General features: G+C 50.2%; 1 protein-coding gene across 1 annotated transcript; it reads left to right on the top strand.

The window, feature by feature from the left end:
• Window positions 1-9228: 9228 nt before the first annotated feature.
• LOC140902842 (uncharacterized) lies at window positions 9229-20984 on the top strand. Its single transcript, XM_073323410.2, has 7 exons — window positions 9229-9560; window positions 10401-10477; window positions 13696-14049; window positions 14807-15154; window positions 15533-15780; window positions 16309-16411; window positions 17384-20984. The coding sequence occupies exons 2-7, from the start codon at window positions 10408-10410 to the stop codon at window positions 18172-18174; spliced, it is 1914 nt and encodes a 637-aa protein (XP_073179511.2). The 5' UTR covers window positions 9229-9560; window positions 10401-10407; the 3' UTR covers window positions 18175-20984.
• The last annotated feature ends 609 nt before the right edge of the window (window positions 20985-21593 follow it).

Here is a 21593-nt window from a genome sequence, read left to right as displayed (position 1 = left end):
CTTGCCCCATAACCTCAGCTGTGTGGAACGCAATGCCATCCACAGCCTCAGAAACAACTCGGACATCATAATCCAAAAGACTGACAAAGGAGGTGCTGTCATCGTCATGAATAGGTCAGAATATGAACAAGAGGCTGCTCGGCAGCTCTCCAACACCACTTTCTACAAGCCATTACCCTCTGATCCCACTGAGAGTTACCAAAAGAAACTACAGCATTTGCTCAAGAAACTCCCTGAAAAAGCACAAGAAGAAATCCGCACAGACACACCCCTGGAACCCCGACCTGGGGTATTCTATCTACTACCTAAGATCCATAAACCTGGAAATCCTGGGCGCCCCATCATCTCAGGCATTGGCACCCTGACAGCAGGATTGTCTGGCTATGTAGACTCCCTCCTCAGGCCCTACGCTACCAGCACTCCCAGCTACCTTCGAGACACCACTGACTTCCTGAGGAAACTACAATCCATCGGTGATCTTCCTGATAACACCATCCTGGCCACTATGGATGTAGAAGCCCTCTACACCAACATTCCACACAAAGATGGACTACAAGCCGTCAGGAACACTATCCCCGATAATGTCACGGCTAACCTGGTGGCTGAACTTTGTGACTTTGTCCTCACCCATAACTATTTCACATTTGGGGACAATGTATACCTTCAGATCAGCGGCACTGCTATGGGTACCCGCATGGCCCCACAGTATGCCAACATTTTTATGGCTGACTTAGAACAACGCTTCCTCAGCTCTCGTCCCCTAACGCCCCTACTCTACTTGCGCTATATTGATGACATCTTCATCATCTGGACCCATGGAAAAGAAGCCCTTGAGGAATTCCACCATAATTTCAACAATTTCCATCCCACCCTCAACCTCAGCCTGGATCAGTCCACACAAGAGATCCACTTCCTGGACATTACAGTGCTAATAAGCGATGGTCACATTCTTTGTAACTTAAACAAATATTCCTTTATTCTACTTTCAGAGACTTTCCCAGCAGCCTCTCTTGGCTTGACTTTGGTTCGGTCGGCATAACTGCTTTATATTTAATTTTTTTCACCTAACATTACTAATTAAGAGGTCTCTTGGGTTTTGGTACTGTTTTTCTCCCTCTCTTGTGAAACTTGCAAGCTGCTAATTGTGTTAGTACATTCTAAGACAGAGTCTGTTCTCAAAGGAATTCTTTGTAACAACAACCACTCACACAGAGAGAGACTCAAAGCAACACTCTGTAACAACAGAAACAGCACCCAGAGACTCCCCACCCTTTTGTTGTAGTCATCTCGCTTTGTTAACAATTGTGTTTAAAATAGAGATAGAGGATGTATGTGGATGGATGCTTGGTGTGGATAACAACTGAGTGATCAGGGAGGTGCCAGCCTAAGAATCCAGTGTCCATCGGCTGAAGAAGGCGTCAAGTGGAAATAACCGGATGACCCCCGGAGGGCAGACTGGAATCCACCCAACAGCCTCAAGGATGGAAGAAGAATAAAGGAGTTGGAGGTGCAAGTGGTGTTCTCGTCCATCCTCCCCGTGGAAGGAAAAGGCCTAGGTAGGGAGCGTCGAATCGTGGAAGTCAACGAATGGCTACGCAGATGGTGTCGGAGAGAAGGCTTTGGTTTCTTTGACCATGGGATGGTGTTCCATGAAGGAGGAGTGCTGGGTAGAGACGGGCTCCATCTTACGAAGAGAGGGAAGAGCATCTTTGCCAGCAGGCTGGCTAACCTAGTGAGGAGGGCTTTAAACTAGGTTCACCGGGGGAAGGAGACCAAAGCCCTGAGGTAAGTGGGAAAGCGGGATACCGGGAGGAAGCACAGGCAGGAATGTCTGTGAGGGGAGGGCTCCTGCCTCATACTGGCAATGAGGGGCGATCAACAGGTTATCTCAAGTGCTTATATACAAATGCACAAAGCCTTGGAAACAAGCAGGGAGAACTGGAGGTCCTGGTGATGTCAAGGAACTATGACGTGATCGGAATAACAGAGACTTGGTGGGATAACTCATATGACTGGAGTACTGTCATGGATGGTTATAAACTGTTCAGGAAGGACAGGCAGGGCAGAAAAGGTGGGGGAGTAGCACTGTATGTAAGGGAGCAGTATGACTGCTCAGAGCTCCGGTACGAAACTGCAGAAAAACCTGAGTGTCTCTGGATTAAGTTTAGAAGTGTGTGCAACAAGAGTGATGTAGTGGTGGGAGTCTGCTATAGACCACCGGACCAGGGGGATGAGGTGGATGAGGCTTTCTTCCGGCAGCTCACGGAAGCTACTAGATCGCATGCCCTGATTCTCATGGGTGACTTTAATTTTCCTGATATCTGCTGGGAGAGCAATACAGCGGTGCATAGACAATCCAGGAAGTTTTTGGAAAGCGTAGGGGACAATTTCCTGGTGCAAGTGCTAGAGGAGCCAACTAGGGGGGGTGCTTTTCTTGACCTGCTGCTCACAAACCGGGTAGAATTAGTGGGGGAAGCAAAAGTGGATGGGAATCTGGGAGGCAGTGACCATGAGTTGGTTGAGTTCAGGATCCTGACGCAGGGAACAAAGGTAAGCAGCAGGATACGGACCCTGGACTTCAGGAAAGCAGACTTCGACTCCCTCAGGGAACGGATGGCCAGGATCCCCTGGGGGACTAACTTGAAGGGGAAAGGAGTCCAGGAGAGCTGGCTGTATTTCAAGGAATCCCTGTTGAGGTTACAGGGACAAACCATCCCGATGAGTCGAAAGAATAGTAAATATGGCAGGCGACCAACTTGGCTTAATGGTGAAATCCTAGCGGATCTTAAACATAAAAAAGAAGCTTACAAGAAGTGGAAGGTTGGACATATGACCAGGGAAGAGTATAAAAATATTGCTCGGGCATGTAGGAATGTTATCAGGAGGGCCAAATCGCACCTGGAGCTGCAGCTAGCCAGAGATGTCAAGAGTAACAAGAAGGGTTTCTTCAGGTATGTTGGCAACAAGAAGAAAGCCAAGGAATGTGTGGGCCCCTTACTGAATGAGGGAGGCAACCTAGTGACAGAGGATGTGGAAAAAGCTAATGTACTCAATGCTTTTTTTGCCTCTGTTTTCACTAACAAGGTCAGCTCCCAGACTGCTGCGCTGGGCATCACAAAATGCGGAAGAGATGGCCAGCCCTCTGTGGAGATAGAGGCGGTTAGGGACTATTTAGAAAAGCTGGACGTGCACAAGTCCATGGGGCCGGACGAGTTGCATCCGAGAGTGCTGAAGGAATTGGCGGCTGTGATTGCAGAGCCACTGGCCATTATCTTTGAAAACTCGTGGCGAACCGGGGAAGTCCCGGATGACTGGAAAAAGGCTAATGTAGTGCCAATCTTTAAAAAAGGGAAGAAGGAAGATCCTGGGAACTACAGGCCAGTCAGCCTCACCTCAGTCCCTGGAAAAATCATGGAGCAGGTCCTCAAAGAATCAATCCTGAAGCACTTGCATGAGAGGAAAGTGATCAGGAACAGCCAGCATGGATTCACCAAGGGAAGGTCATGCCTGACTAATCTAATCGCCTTTTATGATGAGATTACTGGTTCTGTGGATGAAGGGAAAGCAGTGGATGTATTGTTTCTTGACTTTAGCAAAGCTTTTGACACGGTCTCCCATAGTATTCTTGTCAGCAAGTTAAGGAAGTATGGGCTGGATGAATGCACCATAAGGTGGGTAGAAAGCTGGCTAAATTGTCGGGCTCAACGGGTAGTGATCAATGGCTCCATGTCTAGTTGGCAGCCGGTATCAAGTGGAGTGCCCCAGGGGTCGGTCCTGGGGCCGGTTTTATTCAATATCTTCATAAATGATCTGGAGGATGGTGTGGATTGCACTCTCAGCAAATTTGCGGATGATACTAAACTGGGAGGAGTGGTAGATACGCTGGAGGGGAGGGATAGGATACAGAAGGACCTAGACCAATTGGAAGATTGGGCCAAAAGGAATCTGATGAGGTTCAATAAGGATAAGTGCAGGGTCCTGCACTTAGGACGGAAGAACCCAATGCACAGCTACAGACTAGGGACCGAATGGCTAGGCAGCAGTTCTGCGGAAAAGGACCTAGGGGTGACAGTGGACGAGAAGCTGGATATGAGTCAGCAGTGTGCCCTTGTTGCCAAGAAGGCCAATGGCATTTTGGGATGTATAAGTAGGGGCATAGCGAGCAGATCGAGGGACGTGATCGTTCCCCTCTATTCGACATTGGTGAGGCCTCATCTGGAGTACTGTGTCCAGTTTTGGGCCCCACACTTCAAGAAGGATGTGGATAAATTGGAGAGAGTCCAGCGAAGGGCAACAAAAATGATTAGGGGACTGGAACACATGAGTTATGAGGAGAGGCTGAGGGAGCTGGGATTGTTTAGCCTGCAGAAGAGAAGAATGAGGGGGGATTTGATAGCTGCTTTCAACTACCTGAAAGGGGGTTCCAAAGAGGATGGCTCTAGACTGTTCTCAATGGTAGCAGATGACAGAACGAGGAGTAATGGTCTCAAGTTGCAGTGGGGGAGGTTTAGATTGGATATTAGGAAAAACTTTTTCACTAAGAGGGTGGTGAAACACTGGAATGCGTTACCTAGGGAGGTGGTAGAATCTCCTTCCTTAGAGGTTTTTAAGGTCAGGCTTGACAAAGCCCTGGCTGGGATGATTTAACTGGGAATTGGTCCTGCTTCGAGCAGGGGGTTGGACTAGATGACCTTCTGGGGTCCCTTCCAACCCTGATATTCTATGATTCTATGGGAGACCCAAAGAACAAGATAACACCTGGCAACAGAGCCATCAGGAATGTGCCATCTGCTGACTGATTCAGCAACAGCATGATGAAGCCACCTCCATAGACTGGCCTAGGAAGAAATTCCTATAAAAATGGACTCTGGAAAGTGAGAACTTTGGGGTCTGATTCTGCAAACCAACTTCCAGGAGCATCAGATGAGCATCTGACAAGGCCCTGCTCCCTCCTCATGTCCAGGCCACCTGGCCAGTGGCTTGGCATGAGCAACTCTAAGGCTGGTAACTATGAGAACAACCTTGCAGAACCTGTGTGTGTGTGTGTGTGAATGAATGTGTGAATAAATATGAGACTGAATGGAATGTTATAGCTGTAACTAACTGCTTACTAGGATTCTTTCTGTATTCACAATAAATGTGGTATTTTGCCTTTTTCCCTTTAATAAAATCCTGCTGGTTTTTATTTTATTGGTATAACAATGGGGGAGTGGGATGGGGCAGGGGGAGGAGAAGCAGGGAGGGAATGGAGGAGTGGGAGAGGGGCAGGGGGAAGAGAAGGTGAGGGGATGTGGGAGTGGGAGAGGGGCGGGGGAGAGAAGGGGAGGAGATGGGGGAGTGGGATGGGGCAGGGGGAGGAGAAGGGGATGGGGGAATGGGGCAGGTGACAGTGTGGAGAGGAAAGGGGATAGGGTGGGAGGAAGGGAAAGGGGGAAGGAATGGGGGAGTGGGATGGGGCAGGGGGAAGAGAAGCGGGAGGGGATGGAGGAGTGGGAGAGGGGTGGGGGAGAGAAGGGGAGGAGATGGGGGAGTGGGATGGGGCAGGGGGAGGAGAAGGGGATGGGGGAATGACACGGTCTCCCATAGTATTCTTGTCACCAAGTTAAGGAAGTATGGGCTGGATGAATGCACTATAAGGTGGGTAGAAAGCTGGCTAGATTGTCGGGCTCAACGGGTAGTGATCAATGGCTCCATGTCTAGCTGGCAGCCGGTATCAAGTGGAGTGCCCCAAGGGTCGGTCCTGGGGCCGGTTTTATTCAATATCTTCATAAATGATCTGGAGGATGGTGTGGATTGCACTCTCAGCAAATTTGCAGATGATACTAAACTGGGAGGAGTGGTAGATACGCTGGAGGGGAGGGATAGGATACAGAAGGACCTAGACCAATTGGAAGATTGGGCCAAAAGGAATCTGATGAGGTTCAATAAGGATAAGTGCAGGGTCCTGCACTTAGGACGGAAGAACCCAATGCACAGCTACAGACTAGGGACCGAATGGCTAGGCAGCAGTTCTGCGGAAAAGGACCTAGGGGTGACAGTGGACGAGAAGCTGGATATGAGTCAGCAGTGTGCCCTTGTTGCCAAGAAGGCCAATGGCATTTTGGGATGTAGAAGTAGGGGCATAGCGAGCAGATCGAGGGACGTGATCGTTCCCCTCTATTCGACATTGGTGAGGCCTCATCTGGAGTACTGTGTCCAGTTTTGGGCCCCACACTTCAAGAAGGATGTGGATAAATTGGAGAGAGTCCAGCGAAGGGCAACAAAAATGATTAGGGGACTGGAACACATGAGTTATGAGGAGAGGCTGAGGGAGCTGGGATTGTTTAGCCTGCAGAAGAGAAGAATGAGGGGGGATTTGATAGCTGCTTTCAACTACCTGAAAGGGGGTTCCAAAGAGGATGGCTCTAGACTGTTCTCAATGGTAGCAGATGACAGAACGAGGAGTAATGGTCTCAAGTTGCAGTGGGGGAGGTTTAGATTGGATATTAGGAAAAACTTTTTCACTAAGAGGGTGGTGAAACACTGGAATGCGTTACCTAGGGAGGTGGTAGAATCTCCTTCCTTAGAGGTTTTTAAGGTCAGGCTTGACAAAGCCCTGGCTGGGATGATTTAACTGGGAATTGGTCCTGCTTTGAGCAGGGGGTTGGACTAGATGACCTTCTGGGGTCCCTTCCAACCCTGATATTCTATGATTCTATGATTCTATGAATGGGGCAGGTGACAGTGTGGAGAGGAAAGGGGATAGGGTGGGAGGAAGGGAAAGGGGGAAGGAATGGGGGAGTGGGATGGGGCAGGGGGAAGAGAAGCGGGAGGGGATGGAGGAGTGGGAGAGGGGCAGGGAGAGGAGAAGGGGATGACTGTGAGTGCCACCGCTGGGGAAGCGTTAGCTCCTCGCTTCTGTGCGTCCGAGCCAGAGGTGAAGGAACAAATATGGACACCGTGTAGAATCAAGCACGTGGGTTTATTACGCACAGCGCTGACGGAGAGTCACCTCGCTTATTAGGCTCAGAGACACCGCCAAACAATTGATTACAATGGATTATATGGATTTTCCATGGGCGGAGGGAAATGACGGGGTAGGCAGTCCCAAACCCCTGGGTAGGTCTAGCAGCAAGAGAAGATAAGCACAGTGGCCAATGGTCTAAAAGGTTACATAATGTCTCCGCCCATGGTTTCAGGTTAACACATGACACTTAATTAGTACACAGGTGTTTTCCATTAAACAACATATAAAGTGTGTTAGTAGAAAATATATATATATGTTGAATTCTGATTTGGAATCCATAGATAATGAAGCCGGTATCAAGTGGAGTGCCCCAAGGGTCGGTCCTGGGGCTGGTTTTGTTCAATATCTTCATAAATGATCTGGAGGATGGTGTGGATTGCACTCTCAGCAAATTTGCGGATGATACTAAACTGGGAGGAGTGGTAGATACGCTGGAGGGGAGGGATAGGATACAGAAGGACCTAGACAAATTAGAGGATTGGGCCAAAAGAAATCTGATGAGGTTCAATAAGGATAAGTGCAGGGTCCTGCACTTAGGACGGAAGAACCCAATGCACAGCTACAGACTAGGGACTGAATGGCTAGGCAGCAGTTCTGCGGAAAAGGACCTAGGGGTGACAGTGGACGAGAAGCTGGATATGAGTCAGCAGTGTGCCCTTGTTGCCAAGAAGGCCAATGGCATTTTGGGATGTATAAGTAGGGGCATAGCGAGCAGATCGAGGGATGTGATCATTCCCCTCTATTCGACATTGGTGAGGCCTCATCTAGAGTACTGTGTCCAGTTTTGGGCCCCACACTACAAGAAGGATGTGGATAAATTGGAGAGAGTCCAGCGAAGGGCAACAAAAATGATTAGGGGTCTAGAACACATGAGTTATGAGGAGAGGCTGAGGGAGCTGGGATTGTTTAGCCTGCAGAAGAGAAGAATGAGGGGGGATTTGATAGCTGCTTTCAACTACCTGAAAGGGGGTTCCAAAGAGGATGGCTCTAGACTGTTCTCAATGGTAGCAGATGACAGAACGAGGAGTAATGGTCTCAAGTTGCAGTGTGGGAGGTTTAGGTTGGATATTAGGAAAAACTTTTTCACTAAGAGGGTGGTGAAACACTGGAATGCGTTACCTAGGGAGGTGGTAGAATCTCCTTCCTTAGAGGTTTTTAAGGTCAGGCTTGACAAAGCCCTGGCTGGGATGATTTAACTGGGAATTGGTCCTGCTTCGAGCGGGGGGTTGGACTAGATGACCTTCAGGGGTCCCTTCCAACCCTGATATTCTATGATTCTATGATTGTCCAACAGGTACACACCTAGAAGTTAAAGCAAAAGGACAAATGAAAAGTAACTAGCAATAAAGGTTGTCTTTTAATTATTCATTTGTGTTTCTAAGGCAGGTACTGGCAATGACTTGGAGGAGAGGTGCACGTCTGTGAGAGGGAGGATATCATATCTCATACTGATATGTCTGAACCTCTTCCATAAACTCAAGACTGGTGTGTAGGAAGGCACCTCTTCTACAGAAGAAACAGGGCCCCTTTCAATCCCATGGTCTGTTCGCAACTTTGAGATAAAGCCCCCAATTATAATTTCCACCTGGCTTCTTGCTGACCAAGCTTATCTTAGCGAAAAGCAAGGTTGTCCTTTGTTCTGCTTCTTAGCTAATATTGTTCACTATTTGCTAGGCCTCTGTCTTCTTGACCAAACTCTGGATTTTGGGCCTGTTAAAAGAGCTGACACAGTCTATATATCAGGTTGTAACATAAACAGCATATGGATTTTAGCCCTTCAAGAGGTGTCCGGAGAAATGGTGTGTGTGTGCGTGGGGGGGGAATATGTCCCCTCACTAGACACAGCTACATGTCGCCTCTGGGGGGGGATGAGCAGGCTGCAGCTGCCCTGTAAGTCTCGTCTCTGCGGGGGGAGAGCTGGTGTGGGGTGGAAATGTGTCCTGTGGGCGGTTTCCCAGCGAGGGTCCCCATGGCAAGGGGGGTAGGATCACCTCTGCTCTGGACTGCCTGGGAGCAGGCGTGGAGGGGCATGTGCCTGACCGGGCACCCACAGCAGGCGGGGTGATCTGTATATTCAGAGCCCTGCATGGACACAAAATTATGGATCCGCGGGTGCCAGAAACAACGTGCATCCGACCCGTGACCCGCATCAACACCCGCTTCAGCCAGCCGGCTCACAGGGGCTAGCGGGGGGGCGTGTGGTCTTGCAGGGAAGAGGCGGTGTGAGGGCGGGGGTTGGGGGTAAGGGCAGCATGAGGCAGGAGGCGAAGGGGCAGCCCCATCGTGTTCTGCTCCCGGGGGCGATGCGGGACTCACAGACACTGATCGGGCACGCCTAAAATCAATTGAAAAGTGGCTGGGTGGAGCTCACAGAAATTAGACTTGAGCTTGCAATAGACTGCGTGGTACTTTCAGTTTCCGTATTACTGCATCGCAGACTTACAGGAAGAGAGAGAGAGACACACACACAGAGAGAGATGGCTGAAACACAGAGGATTACCATATTTCTTTAACTTCTTCGTGATGGTCCCAGGAGTGGAAGGAAGGGTGGAAGGTAAGAGATTTTCTGCTCCAGGGTGGGTTGGTGAAATTGATTGCTGGTGTCATTTTAGCAGCTTCTTCGTGTCTGTAAGTTGACGGCACAACTGACTGAAAATGGCTGCTATGAAGGGCTCCCTGAAAACAGCTTCTAGATCGGGGTGAGCAAACTTTTTGGGCCGAGGGCCATATCTGGGAAGAGAAATTCTATGGCGGGCCACAAATGCTCACAAAATTGGAGTTGAGGCATGGGGGGGGTGGGGGCTCTGGCTGGTGGTGCGGGCTCCAGGGTGGGGCCAGAAATGAGGAGTTCAGGGTGTGGGAAGGGGCTCCGGGCTGGGGTTGGGGAGTGGGATGCGGGGGGGAGGTGAGGGCTCCGGCTGGGGATTGCAGGCTCTGGGGTGGGGCTGGGGATGAGGAGTTTGGTGTGCAGGAGGGTGCTCTGGGCTGGGATTGAGGGGTTTGGTGGTCGGAAGAGGGATCAGGGCTGGGGCAGGGGGTTGGGACGTGGGGAGAGGCTCAGGGGTGCAGGCTCTGAGCGGCGCTTACTGCAAGCGGCTCCCGGAAGCAGCGGCATGTCCCCCCTCCAGCTCCTAGGCGGAGGCGCGGCCAGACAGCTCTGCATGCTGCCCCGTCTGCAGGCAGCGCCCCTGCAGCTCCCATTGGAGCAGGGCCATTGGAGCGCATAGGAGCTGGAGGGGGGCCATACCACTGCTTCTGGGAGCCGCGTGGGACCCTCCGCCCCGGCTGGGGTGAGCAGGATGGGAACCCAGGGCTGCAGTGTCTGTGTCCGTGTCCCGAGGGGCTGGTGTCTGGAATGCAGCTCATCAGAGCATTTTATCTCCTTTTCTTGCAGATGCAAAATGGTCAGAAGCAGAGTGGGAATGAGCCCTGGCTGGTCATTGCTTTTGACGGCTCTGTGGACTCTCTATGGTAGGTACTTCCTGCTTCACTCTCCTGCCTCTTTTGTGCGATCTGGGATCGCTTTAATTGTCCATTTCCCTACTGGGTTTGCCCCCCGCCCCTTTTTTTTAGCTGGTCCCAGTTTGTGCCAATGGCGCCGTTTCCAATGGGGGGGCCCCGGGGGCCAACTTTAATGGTGATTTCAAGGGGCTACGTAGGCACCTGAAAACTAGGTTTTTTGCAAAAAGAAAAGGAGGACTTGTGGCACCTTAGAGACTAACCAATTTAGTTTTTTTGCAGATAATAAGTTAGAAATTCGCTGACAGGAGCCCTGTATCTAAGTCTTTCTACAAGAAAGAAAAATATAGCTACCAACACCAATTAAAGCCATATCTGAAGTTTATATATAAGTTTAGAACAATCAGGAGACAATACAGATTTTATTTGCATATGAATTTTAAGTTATTTTACAGATATAATTAAAAATACAATTTGCAAATAATTGTACAATCTGCACAGTGTCTAAAATTACGTGTTTAGCTAATTTTTTTAAATTGGCACGGCAAAGGTGAGCACAAGCTAAATTTATGTTCTAGAAGGGTCCTGTCATGGGCGGTGGGTAATGGAGGTGCCTCCCCAAACCCCCACTAATGCTCACTGCCATAGCCCCAGGACCAAGCCGCGGCGGGGCTCAGAGCTCCCCTAGCAGCCTGGGCTCAGGGCTCCTCCGTGAGAGGGGGTGTGTGTGGAAGGGGCGGAGTGGGGGCGGGGCATTGGGCAGAAGGGGCAAGGCCTTGGGTGAAAGGGGTGGGGAAGGGGGCTAGCCTCCCCGAATGGGGGGTGCATGTGCCTCCCATGGAAACTATTATTTGATTGTACCCCACTGAACAATGGATGACAAAGCACAATAGGGTAATAAAAGTAATAATGATAATTGCTCCAGCCAGGACAGGTTAGACATTTCAGACCTCACTACTGAAAGAATTACATTTAAGCATAAGAGAGAAATAAAATGATGAACCGCACAGAGCAGCCAAACAGCGAAAATCGCAGGACGGTAATCCTTAAACTTTGGAAGAATAGAATTCCAGAGAATATATCTGCCTTGAGCATTTCGACAGGAAGTACCAGGAAGTAACTGCAACAACAACACAAGTGTGTGTGTGAGACTGTGGGTTGGGGAGTGTGGGAGGGAGGCGGTGTGTGCCCCGCGTGAGTGCGTCCACGTGCTTTAAGTCTCCTTAAGACCAGCACCCAGGAGCTGAACACTTTTCAGTCCCGCAGCAGCTGCAGCTCCCACTCCTGAGCCCGGGGCACCGGCCCAGACAGGGTCTCTGCCCCCCCGCCCCGGCTCAGCGGAGATCCACGTGGGCACAGCCACCTCTGGCATCGGGCGAGCCACTGAACTGCTTCCCAAAGAAGGGGAGACTGCCGCAGCGGTGGGGGCTGGGCGGCCAGAGAGCAGCTGGCAGCTCCTGGCAGGGTGCCCAGGTCTGGGAGAGGTGGCGATGGGGGGGGCTAACGCAAATTTTGGGGTAGCTATAGCCCCTGAAAACCTCCCCCCCCCAGGGCCACGCTGTATGTCGGTTATGTATGTGCTGTTCCATTGATACAGTTATACTGGGACAGCCCCTAGAGCGCGTGCCCCGACTACGATGTAAAGCTGCCAAATACCAGTCTCGTGCAGCGTTACTGGGTCGCAGCGTGTCAGGCCCTGGGTTGCCTTGCCCAGCACCCAGGGACCCTCGCGGCTCTGCTCAGCCCTGCCAATCAGGCTGTTAAAGGTCCCGTGGGCGGTGCTGCCCGGCTAAGGCAGGCTAGTCCCTACCTGTTCTGACACCACGCTGCGCCCGGCAGCTGGTCCGACTTCTAGGGAGTGGGGCCACGGGGCTCCACGCGCTGCCCCTGCCGTGAGCACCGGCTCTGCACTCCCATTGGCTGGGAACTGGCCAATGGGAGCTGCGGTGGGGAGGGCAGTGACTGCGGGCAAGAACAGTGCGGAGCCTCTTGGGTGCCTCCACCTAGGAGCCGGACCTGCTGCTGGCCACTTCCGGGGTGCAGCGCGGTCCGTGGTGCCAGGACAGGCGGGAAGCCTGCCTTAGCCCCCCGCTGCGCCACTGACCGGGAGCCGCCGGAGGTAAGCCCACGCCCGAACCCCACGCTCCAATTCCCAGCCCTGAGCCCGTGCAAAACCGGGATCCCCTTCCTGCACCCCTCATCCCCGGCCCCACCCCACAGCCCTCACCCCACACCCCAACCCTCTGCCGTAGCCCTGAGCCTCTCCCACACCCCAAACCCCTCATCCCCGGCCCCACCCCACAGCCCTCACCCCACACCCCAACCCTCTGCTGGGGATGAGCCTCTCTCACACCCCAAACCCCTCATCTCCAGCCCCACCCCTGAGCCCCTCCAACACCCCAAACCCCTCATGCCCAGCTCCGTTGAGTCGTGGGCATCAACAATTTTCTTCAGCTGGGTCCCCAGAAAAATAGGTTTAAAACCACTGGTCTAGGGTATTCCCCTTCACATACAGGAACTAGCTACACTGGTTTGAAACCCCTTTATACTACTGCAGCCATGTCTACACTACACACTTGTGCCCGCACAGGCTCTGTCTACACTGTGAACTGGGCGTCCCATTCCCCAGCTCGCGGCAGTTAAGTGACAGCTGGGGCGAGTATAGAAAGCAGGGTACGTGCAGTCATACAGACAGCAAGAGCTGCAGCCAGTGGGCACATACTCAGCCTGGCTAAGCCGGGTCTCTGCTGCCGTCACTTGTCCTGCCGTGGCCCTGCAGCTTATTTATACCCCCTACACTGGGTCTAGTTAACGTCTACAACCCGCGAGTGTAGACGCAGGCTCGGTCTGCACTAGGAGCACTTGGCCAGGATACAATCCCAGCAGAGCACTCCTCGTGTGGCCCGGCCCACAGCATAGTGCAGTAAAACCATCCCCTGTGAGCGCAACAAGCCAGATCCATACCCCGATTGGCTGGGATAGCTGTGTCCACAAGGGACTTCCTCCAGCCCAGCTGGGTTAACAGAGGAATTGTACCTGGCGGTGCTCTGATGCTTTTTGTTACCAACTAGTAACTGTGCACTGGCCATGTGTCTCTGGGAATGGGGACCACCTTCCACGGATGCACGTGTCCGATGGTGGCAGGCTAGTCAATGCCGATATTTGGGGAGGGCTTGGAAATGGGGGTTCAAGGTGAAAGGCTCCCACACCTACCTTTGCTTCCCTTTAAGGAGTCACTGGAGCACGGCCATCCATCACAGCTCAGGATGGCGAGGACATCACCCTAGACTGCACCTTCGACCACATACTGGAGGTAAAACTCCATCGACTGAACATCACCTGGAAGATGCAAAGAGCCGAGGGAGCAGATCTCCTGGTTCACAGCTACTATGGGAAGACGGACCTGTGGCAGGGACAGGACAAAGCTTACGGGGGCCGGACACAGCTGTACCCGAAGGGAATCCAGAAAGGAAACGCGTCCCTGCGACTCAGGGCCGTGCGCGTCCAGGACGAGGGCTCCTACTTCTGCTACATCACCTCTGAGCTGGGAGCCTGGTCCCAGGAGATTTCACTGGCAGTGCTAAGTAGGTTTCCTCTGCCTGTGTCATCTGAGACCCACTCACTCGCTGTGTACAATGTGATCCCCAGCAGAGCCAGGTCTGGTTAACGCCCCACAACCCCACAGTGCAGACACAGGCCATGTCTGTGGTAGCAGCGTTTGGCCTTGACTTTCAGCCACTGTGTAGCCTTGTGTTCTTCCCCATAGGTTTAGCCCACACAAGCGCAGTGCTTGCCTTTGTCCCCCGCCAGCGGCCCTATCACCTAAAGAGACAATAGCCTCCTAGCGGTATCCACTGTTGGAGTTGTTCCTTCAGTTCATGTGACAGCGGTGCGTGCTTTTGGTTCCAAAGGTCACGGGTTCAAATCCCCCTCACAGCCCAGGCGGAGCACTGGTAATGTTCTAGGCCTTTCTGTGGGTGTGAATTTTGAAGGAAATGGTACGTGGGTGCATACGTTTTACTGCAGAGAAAACGCGAAGGTGTATAACCCTGTTGGTCTTCTTGGTAACGTGGGAGGTCTGTGTGTGTTGTTCGGCGTGTGCTGTGTGAGCATTGTGCGTGTGTGTCATGTAAGTGTGGTGGGCTTGGAGAGTTGTGACGGCGGCGTGACTGTGTGTAGTGGGTGTGCGGGGTGTCTGTTGTGTTGTGTGCATGTTACGAGTGTGGCATGTTCGTATGGGTTACTATGGCTGGTTGGTTTCTATAAAATAGAACGGAAAACGTGACCGACAATTGCCTCTGGAGCTGGGGTAAATAATTCTGAGCCTGGTTTCTCCATAAGGGAAGCGTGAAATGAAGTCCCCTATCGTGGCTCAGCTGGGGCAGGACGTCACCCTGAACTGCTCCTTTGAAGTTGGATTAAACCGCCAGTTGTTGAACATCACCTGGAAGAAGGAAGAAGCCGAGGGGCCAGATCTCCTGGTTCACAGCTATTATAACGGGATGGACACGTTGCAGAGACAAGAGGTCACTTACAGGAACAGAACACAGCTCCACCCGGAGAGATTCCCTGAGGGAAATGCGTCCCTGACGTTAAGGAGAGTTCGCAGCCAGGATGAGGGATTCTACATCTGCCATGTCAAGCCGGAACTGGGACGGTTTTCTGTGCGGATGCAAGTTACAGTCGAAGGTACGGGACAGTGTATAGTACAAGCCCTGAGGGGTTTTCCTACACTTGAGAAAAGTGCTTGAGGTTAGCTACCTCGATGTAACCTTAACCTTTTCCCCAGCCTTGTCAGGTTCTAGCTCCATAGATCTGGTCCAGGCTGTCCCTGCTTCCCCATAGGGTTAATATGAGCCATATGCGCATTGCTGGCTTCTGAACCCCGCCATAGCCACACAAGCAAGAGGCCTTGCGGATACCTCAACTAAAGCTGCTGCTTAACATGCAGTGGCAGGGGAAAAACGAACCAGACGCTAGGCTGCACAAGAGATGGGAAGGAAAATACTAAGATTATGCCAATAGCATCCAAAAGTTTTTATTTTGTTTTCTGTTTGTCTTTTACAGGCATTGTGAGTGACCAGCCATCATCAGTTGTGTACTGGGTCTTCTTGTGTTTACTTCCGTTAGCAATTATAACATGTATTATTATTAAGAAGCACCATCCCTCCCTGCTGTGGAAATTAAGGACTTTTCAGTTTTGGCCCCAACAGAAACAGCAGGAGGGCAGAGACCAGCCTGAGTCAAACTTGTTGACAGCCAGTGAGTCAGAAAAGCCAAACACACTCCTGCCACCACCTGGCTACTCCTTACAGGTGAGGCACAAGACATGTTTGTTTCCTTCCTGTTTGCATATGTTGGGGGTTCCCAGTTCTGCCACACAGAGCAAACCCCTCTGGAAAGGCTTTTCAAAAGGGCCTTTCAATAGGAATTGTGTTCCTCAGTCCTTAAGATGCTTTTGGAAATCCTGCCCTTCAACTCCATTAATAACGTGGACCGTATCTCACAAGAGGTTGCAAGGGTAATTTCGTGAATGACTGGGAGATGCTCAGCTGCTACTGAGAAGGAGGGCTATGTAGTTGCCCTATTTGGCACAGAACAGATAGACCACCCATGTACCCAGAGCAGCTGCATCACATGTGATGCATTTAGGTCATCGGGGAAGAGAGAAATACACAAAGATAGCCAGGAGGGAAGTCTGGTGCTGTAACAAGGTGTTAGTTTCATAGAAAGTCCCCTTGCTATGATTCCAAACAAGCCACATGTCATGCACAGCACAGCTGGGGATCCATAGCTCCTAACACAGATTTTCTTTCCTCTCCCCAAATGTGAATCTTTTCTAGGCAACAGACTTGAACTCACAGCCCTATGGAGAGGTTACCACCAGATGCCCTGGAGGCTCTCGAGTAATGGAACATGGTGACACACAGTCTTCCAGCTCCTTGGGTAAAATACTGTGTTTTTCATGCTTTGGGGGTTTATACCCAAATCAGCCTCTGGCCCTAGCAGGACTTGATAGTTAGCTGAATTAAGACGGGACAAAGCCACTCGTTTATTAGGATGAGGAATTGTTCAAGCTGGTAGAAGATAGAGGACAATGTGCCAGATCTGGAACTACATTGATTTAAACCAGCTCAGGATCTGACCCTGGGCACTTCAGTATGCTCGGGAGAGCAAGTCAGGAGATCACGATTAAAATTTTCAAATGTGCCAAAGTGACTTAGGCGCTTGAGTCCCATTTTGTAGGATGACTGCGGCACTTTGGAACCTAATTCCCCATGATTCTCAGGGAAAGCAGAACTGATTTAAGTGACAGGCAGGACTAGTTCTACCATCCAATTATTGGGGAGGGGGAGAATTGAGTAATTTGGGCCCCCCGGGATATTGCTATTTTTAAAAAACAAACCACTTTCCAGGAGTCCAGAGGCTAACTCAATCCCTGGGAAATCTTAGAAATTAAGAATTTAAAAAAGTAAAATTTGGCCTCAGTGTTGGTATTTTGCTGTGATTTATGTAAAGGGTGAAGCCTCTTCAATCTGCCGTAATTCCACTGCTTAACACTGGGTAACTTTGTACATAAAAGGGCCGTCCTGACGATGGGTTGGGGGCCCTTGAAAATTGTTTTTCTTTGTGGGGTGGGAAGGGGGACAAATGTGCCAGGCCTGGTGAAAGAACAACCAGGCCCCACAAATCCAGAGCTTCTAGAGAATTCAGTAAAGATTCGAGTGCTTTGCTGAATCAAGGTCATAATGAGCTGGAGCTTTCGCATGTGACAAAAGCAGCCTTCCTTAAATGTCATCAGAATCTTGTTGCCTATTGACTAGAGATCATATTGAGTGTAGCTGTTGGTTCTGATTGTATACTGCCTGTGGAAACGAATCGATCCATAACTGAAATGTGTCATTCCCTTTCCTTAAGACCGGCAGCCAAAGGAGCATGAACAACAGGAAAGAGCTGCTACAGATGTGGTTTGGGAAGATTTCGACATGCTCTCTGAAGGAGACATTGCAGAACTGAAAGCTGCTGTTGCAACAAATAACCCGTCAGGGCTGGCTTCCGCGCTGCAAGAAGTCAGTGAGGCCATCAAGAATGCAAAGCTCGAAGTTGCTGTAGTCGGAGAGACGGGATCTGGAAAGTCATCTTTTGTCAATGCCACCCGGGGTCTGAAAGAACAGGATACAGGTGCTGCTGATACTGGGGTGATAGGAGGAATCATGGTGGAGCCCAAGGCTTATTCACATCCCAAACACCCCAACGTAACGCTATGGGACCTGCCAGGGATCGGGACAAGGAATTGTCCCTCAGACACTTTCCTTACGCAGCGTCACTTCAGACAGTACGACTTGCTCATTGTCATCTCCTGTGAGCGCTTCACAGATACCGACACCAGACTTGTGGAGGAGATTCAGATGCTGGGCAAGAGGTTTTACTTTGTCCGTTCCAAAGTGGACTCGGACGTGTTGTCTGCACAGAGAAGAAACGGCCGTGAGGCGAGCGCCCTGCAGATGATCAGAGAGGACTGTATATCGCGCCTGGGAGGAGAGAAAGATGTTTTCCTTATATCCAGCTGGGACCCTGACAAGTTTGATTTCCCACACCTGCAGCAAACGTTAGCCAAGGAATTCCACAATCATAGGGCGTGTGCTTTGCAGCGGGCTCTCTCAAAGAGTTCTTTACCCATTTTGCAAAAGATAAAAGTGACATTGTAGGAGCCAACATGGGGCCAAACTCTACCCAGGTAGCTCCAATTTACGCCATCAGAGAATTTGACCCATGTCCCATTTTTGTGTCCTTCTGCCAGAAAAATCAAGTGCCTACGCTTTATTAGGAGTCCACTGGCCAGGGAGTCACAGTTCCTTCCCCGCTCCTCTGGAGGGTTGGTGTGATGGTCTGGGAAGATGTCTACAGACCTTCTGAATTCTGGGTGGAGCATGAAATTGCATCACCCTGTCGTAGAAAGCCAGATCCACCTCTGCCAACAGTGCACGCAGCCGGAACACGCCGGGAAGGCACTTGACGTTCAGCCATGGCACTTCGTCCGCACTAGCTCTGCTAAAGAGCTGCAGCCTACGGGAGAACAAAACAAAACAAAACAGGTTTATCGTCCCTGTCCAGAGGGAAGGGAGAAAATACAAAGGAAGGAAAAAAAAAAAGGGTCCAAGGCACCAGCTCTTAGTGCCCGGGTCAATTGACTTGGATGTGCACTGCAGGGCTAAGAATAGACATGCCCGCTTGGCAAGTGCACTATTTACAGAGGGCGGGCACCTGCCCACCCCCCACCCCAGGTCCGTATCACAATGGCGTGCAAACAGGAGAGGAACTGCGAAGGCCGTGGGTGGGGGCTGAGAAGTTGCTGCTGGCACAAGGCTGTCCCCACCCCCACCCCGCCTCTCCCACTCCGGGCTGTGGGAACTGTAAATTCCCCAGCTTTGTCGTCGCAGCTGAGAACTGTCCGTATGGCTCTGTGCACCCCCACCCGGAGCAGAGCGGGTATAATGAGTTCCCTACATGCCCCCTCGGGCTGGGCGGCTGAGAGCCTGGGCGCCCATCAGCCCCCCCAGCCAGCATCAGCGCTAGCAACCCGGCACCAGAGGGCACTCAAAGCCCTTCCTGTGGGGAAATAGCTCCTCGTTCCCCCGCTGGTGGGATGGGAGCCAGGGGAGGGCAAGTCCTGTCCAGCCTTGGCCCAGAGAAGGGACCTGGTACGTGCTGATCTCCACGAGTCTCCCCCACAAAGCTGGGCCGTTTTATTTCCACTGTCACCGTCGGTGCTGCCCTGAGACGTTCAGTCACTCCTGGTGGAAATCAGAGGACGTTATTGTCCGTACCTTGGCGTCTCCATCAGCAAATACAAATGGTTTCTTTCTGAAATTCTTCTATGGACCTCTGGGACTTTTTTTTTTTTTTTAAACGGTTCCTGTAGGGGTCTTAATCCTCCCTGGTTATTACAGCCTTAGAAGTGGTTGCTTTCCTAACTTCCTTAATATGTGAGTATGCGCTAGAAAGGACATTGTTTAGAGGGCAAATTTTCTTAACATTTAAGAGGTCTAGTGTCATATTGTATTTTCATTAAGGCACAGTTAAGAATGATCCAGTTGGGTCATTGTTAGTATATAGCTGGTTTGTCAGCATGAGAGAGAATTTTGGGTTTGATTTTTGATACTTTTATACCCTTACTAATATGTGCGAACAAAGACAATGTGTGTCGCTTCTGTCTGGACAAATGGGTTTGGCAGTATAACGGGAAGAGATAAGGGATAGAGCTAAATCGTTACAAGGCATGGTGGGAGAGTAATATATGCGCATACACTGAAAGGCTGCCTGGCTCATTTCTCAAGCCAAGGTCAAGCAATTAGTTAGGAGAGGCAAGAGGGATGCGGGAGACATAAGAAACACTAAAAGCCTGGCCTTGGCCAGAAAACAACCTCACTCCTTACCCCTCCCATGGGATACAAAAGAGGTGGGACGAAGATCCCAGACTCACGACACCCCAAAATGGAACATGACCATAAGTTGTAAGGGGTGTGACTAGGGTTGAGCACAGCAGGTATATTGGGGCTGCTAAGAAGGAGATGGTGGGAATGGGGAACAGGGACACAGGTCCGGCTCTGCAGCGTCAGAGCTGGGAAGGGGGAAACAGACTCTGCCGGCATGTAGAGCTATGGATATGCTTGCTTGGAACTAATGCCAATAAACATTGCATTGGCTGCACTTCGGACTTCTGGTCTTCTGCTTTTTGCATGCGAGACAAGAACCAGGGGAGGGGGTGAAAGGAAACCCCTCTAACATCACTGTAGATACATACTTAGGATTCCTATATTACGTAATAGAACTGAAGAGTTTCCAGAGGCTAAAAGTTCAATTTTTAAATTCATTTTCCTTTACGCTGGAGAAATATCAAATGCATTGTAGAAATAGATTACAATGTTTAAGACTTTATTTCTAGTTACTGAGTAACTTAAGAAAAGAAAACACATGGCCACTGGAAAAAGTCATATTTTTATATATTGGAAATACACCTTCAGGTGTGTCAGAGCTGATGGGAAACCCGTGTTGGCCAATCTATTGTAATATTTTCTTTCCAATTATCACTTTAAAAGCTTTTTGACTATCCTTTTTGTTTAGATAGTGCCAAAACGAATTCGTTCTTCAATTTGTTAGTCATTCCGTGTTTCAGAAGCATGTTTGAGGAGAAACACAACTACTTTAGACTTCATAACTTTTTCATAAGAAATGAGATTCACAAATTAAAAGTGCATATATTTGCTTGCTTATAATTTTTGCAAAAGTAATATAAATGAAAATAAACAAGTGTGCGGGTGTTTGTGGGAGATTGGTGTGACGTGGTAATGACAATGATATTGAGCAAATATTCTGCATGAATGTTATTTGCTGGTTAAAGTTATTAGTTCTTGTATTAAGGCTCCAAAACTGGTAAAGGAAAGTAACTGCAAAGTAATGCACATCGGAAAACATTATCCCAGCTATACATACAAAATTATGAGGTCTAAATTAGCTGTTACCATGCAAGAAAGATCTTGGAGTCATTGTGGATAGTTCTCTGAAAACATCCACTCAAGGTGCAGCGGCTGTCAAAAAAGCAAACAGAATGTTGGGAATGATTAGGAAAGGGAAAGATAAAAGAGAAAATATCATAATGCCTCTATAGAAATCCATGATACACCCACATCTTGAATACCATGTGCAGGTCTGGTCACCCCATCTGAAAAAAGATATATTGGAATTGGAAAATGTACAGAGAAGGGCAACAAAAATGATTGGGGGTAAGGAACGGCTTCTGTATGAGGAGAGATTCACAGGACTGGGACTTTTCAGCTTGGAAAAGAGACGATTAATGGGGGTTATGATAGAGCTCTATAAAGTCCTGATGGGTGTGGAGACAGTGAGTAAGGCAGTGTTATTTACTCCTTCACATAACACGAGAACTAGGGGTCGCTCAGTGAAATTAATAGGCAGCAGGAGGAACAAACAAACAAACAAACGGAAGTATTTCTTCACACAACCCACAGTCAACCCATGGAACTCTTTGCCAGGGGATGTTGTGAAGGCCAAGACTATGATAGGGTTCAAAAAAGAACTAGATGCATTCATGGAGGACAGGTCCATC

This window comes from Lepidochelys kempii, chromosome 24 (assembly GCF_965140285.1).
Source record: "Lepidochelys kempii isolate rLepKem1 chromosome 24, rLepKem1.hap1, whole genome shotgun sequence".
NCBI classification, from domain to species: Eukaryota; Metazoa; Chordata; order Testudines; family Cheloniidae; genus Lepidochelys; species Lepidochelys kempii.
Note: the sequence above shows the minus strand (reverse complement) of the source record. Positions and strands in the feature narration are given on the sequence as shown.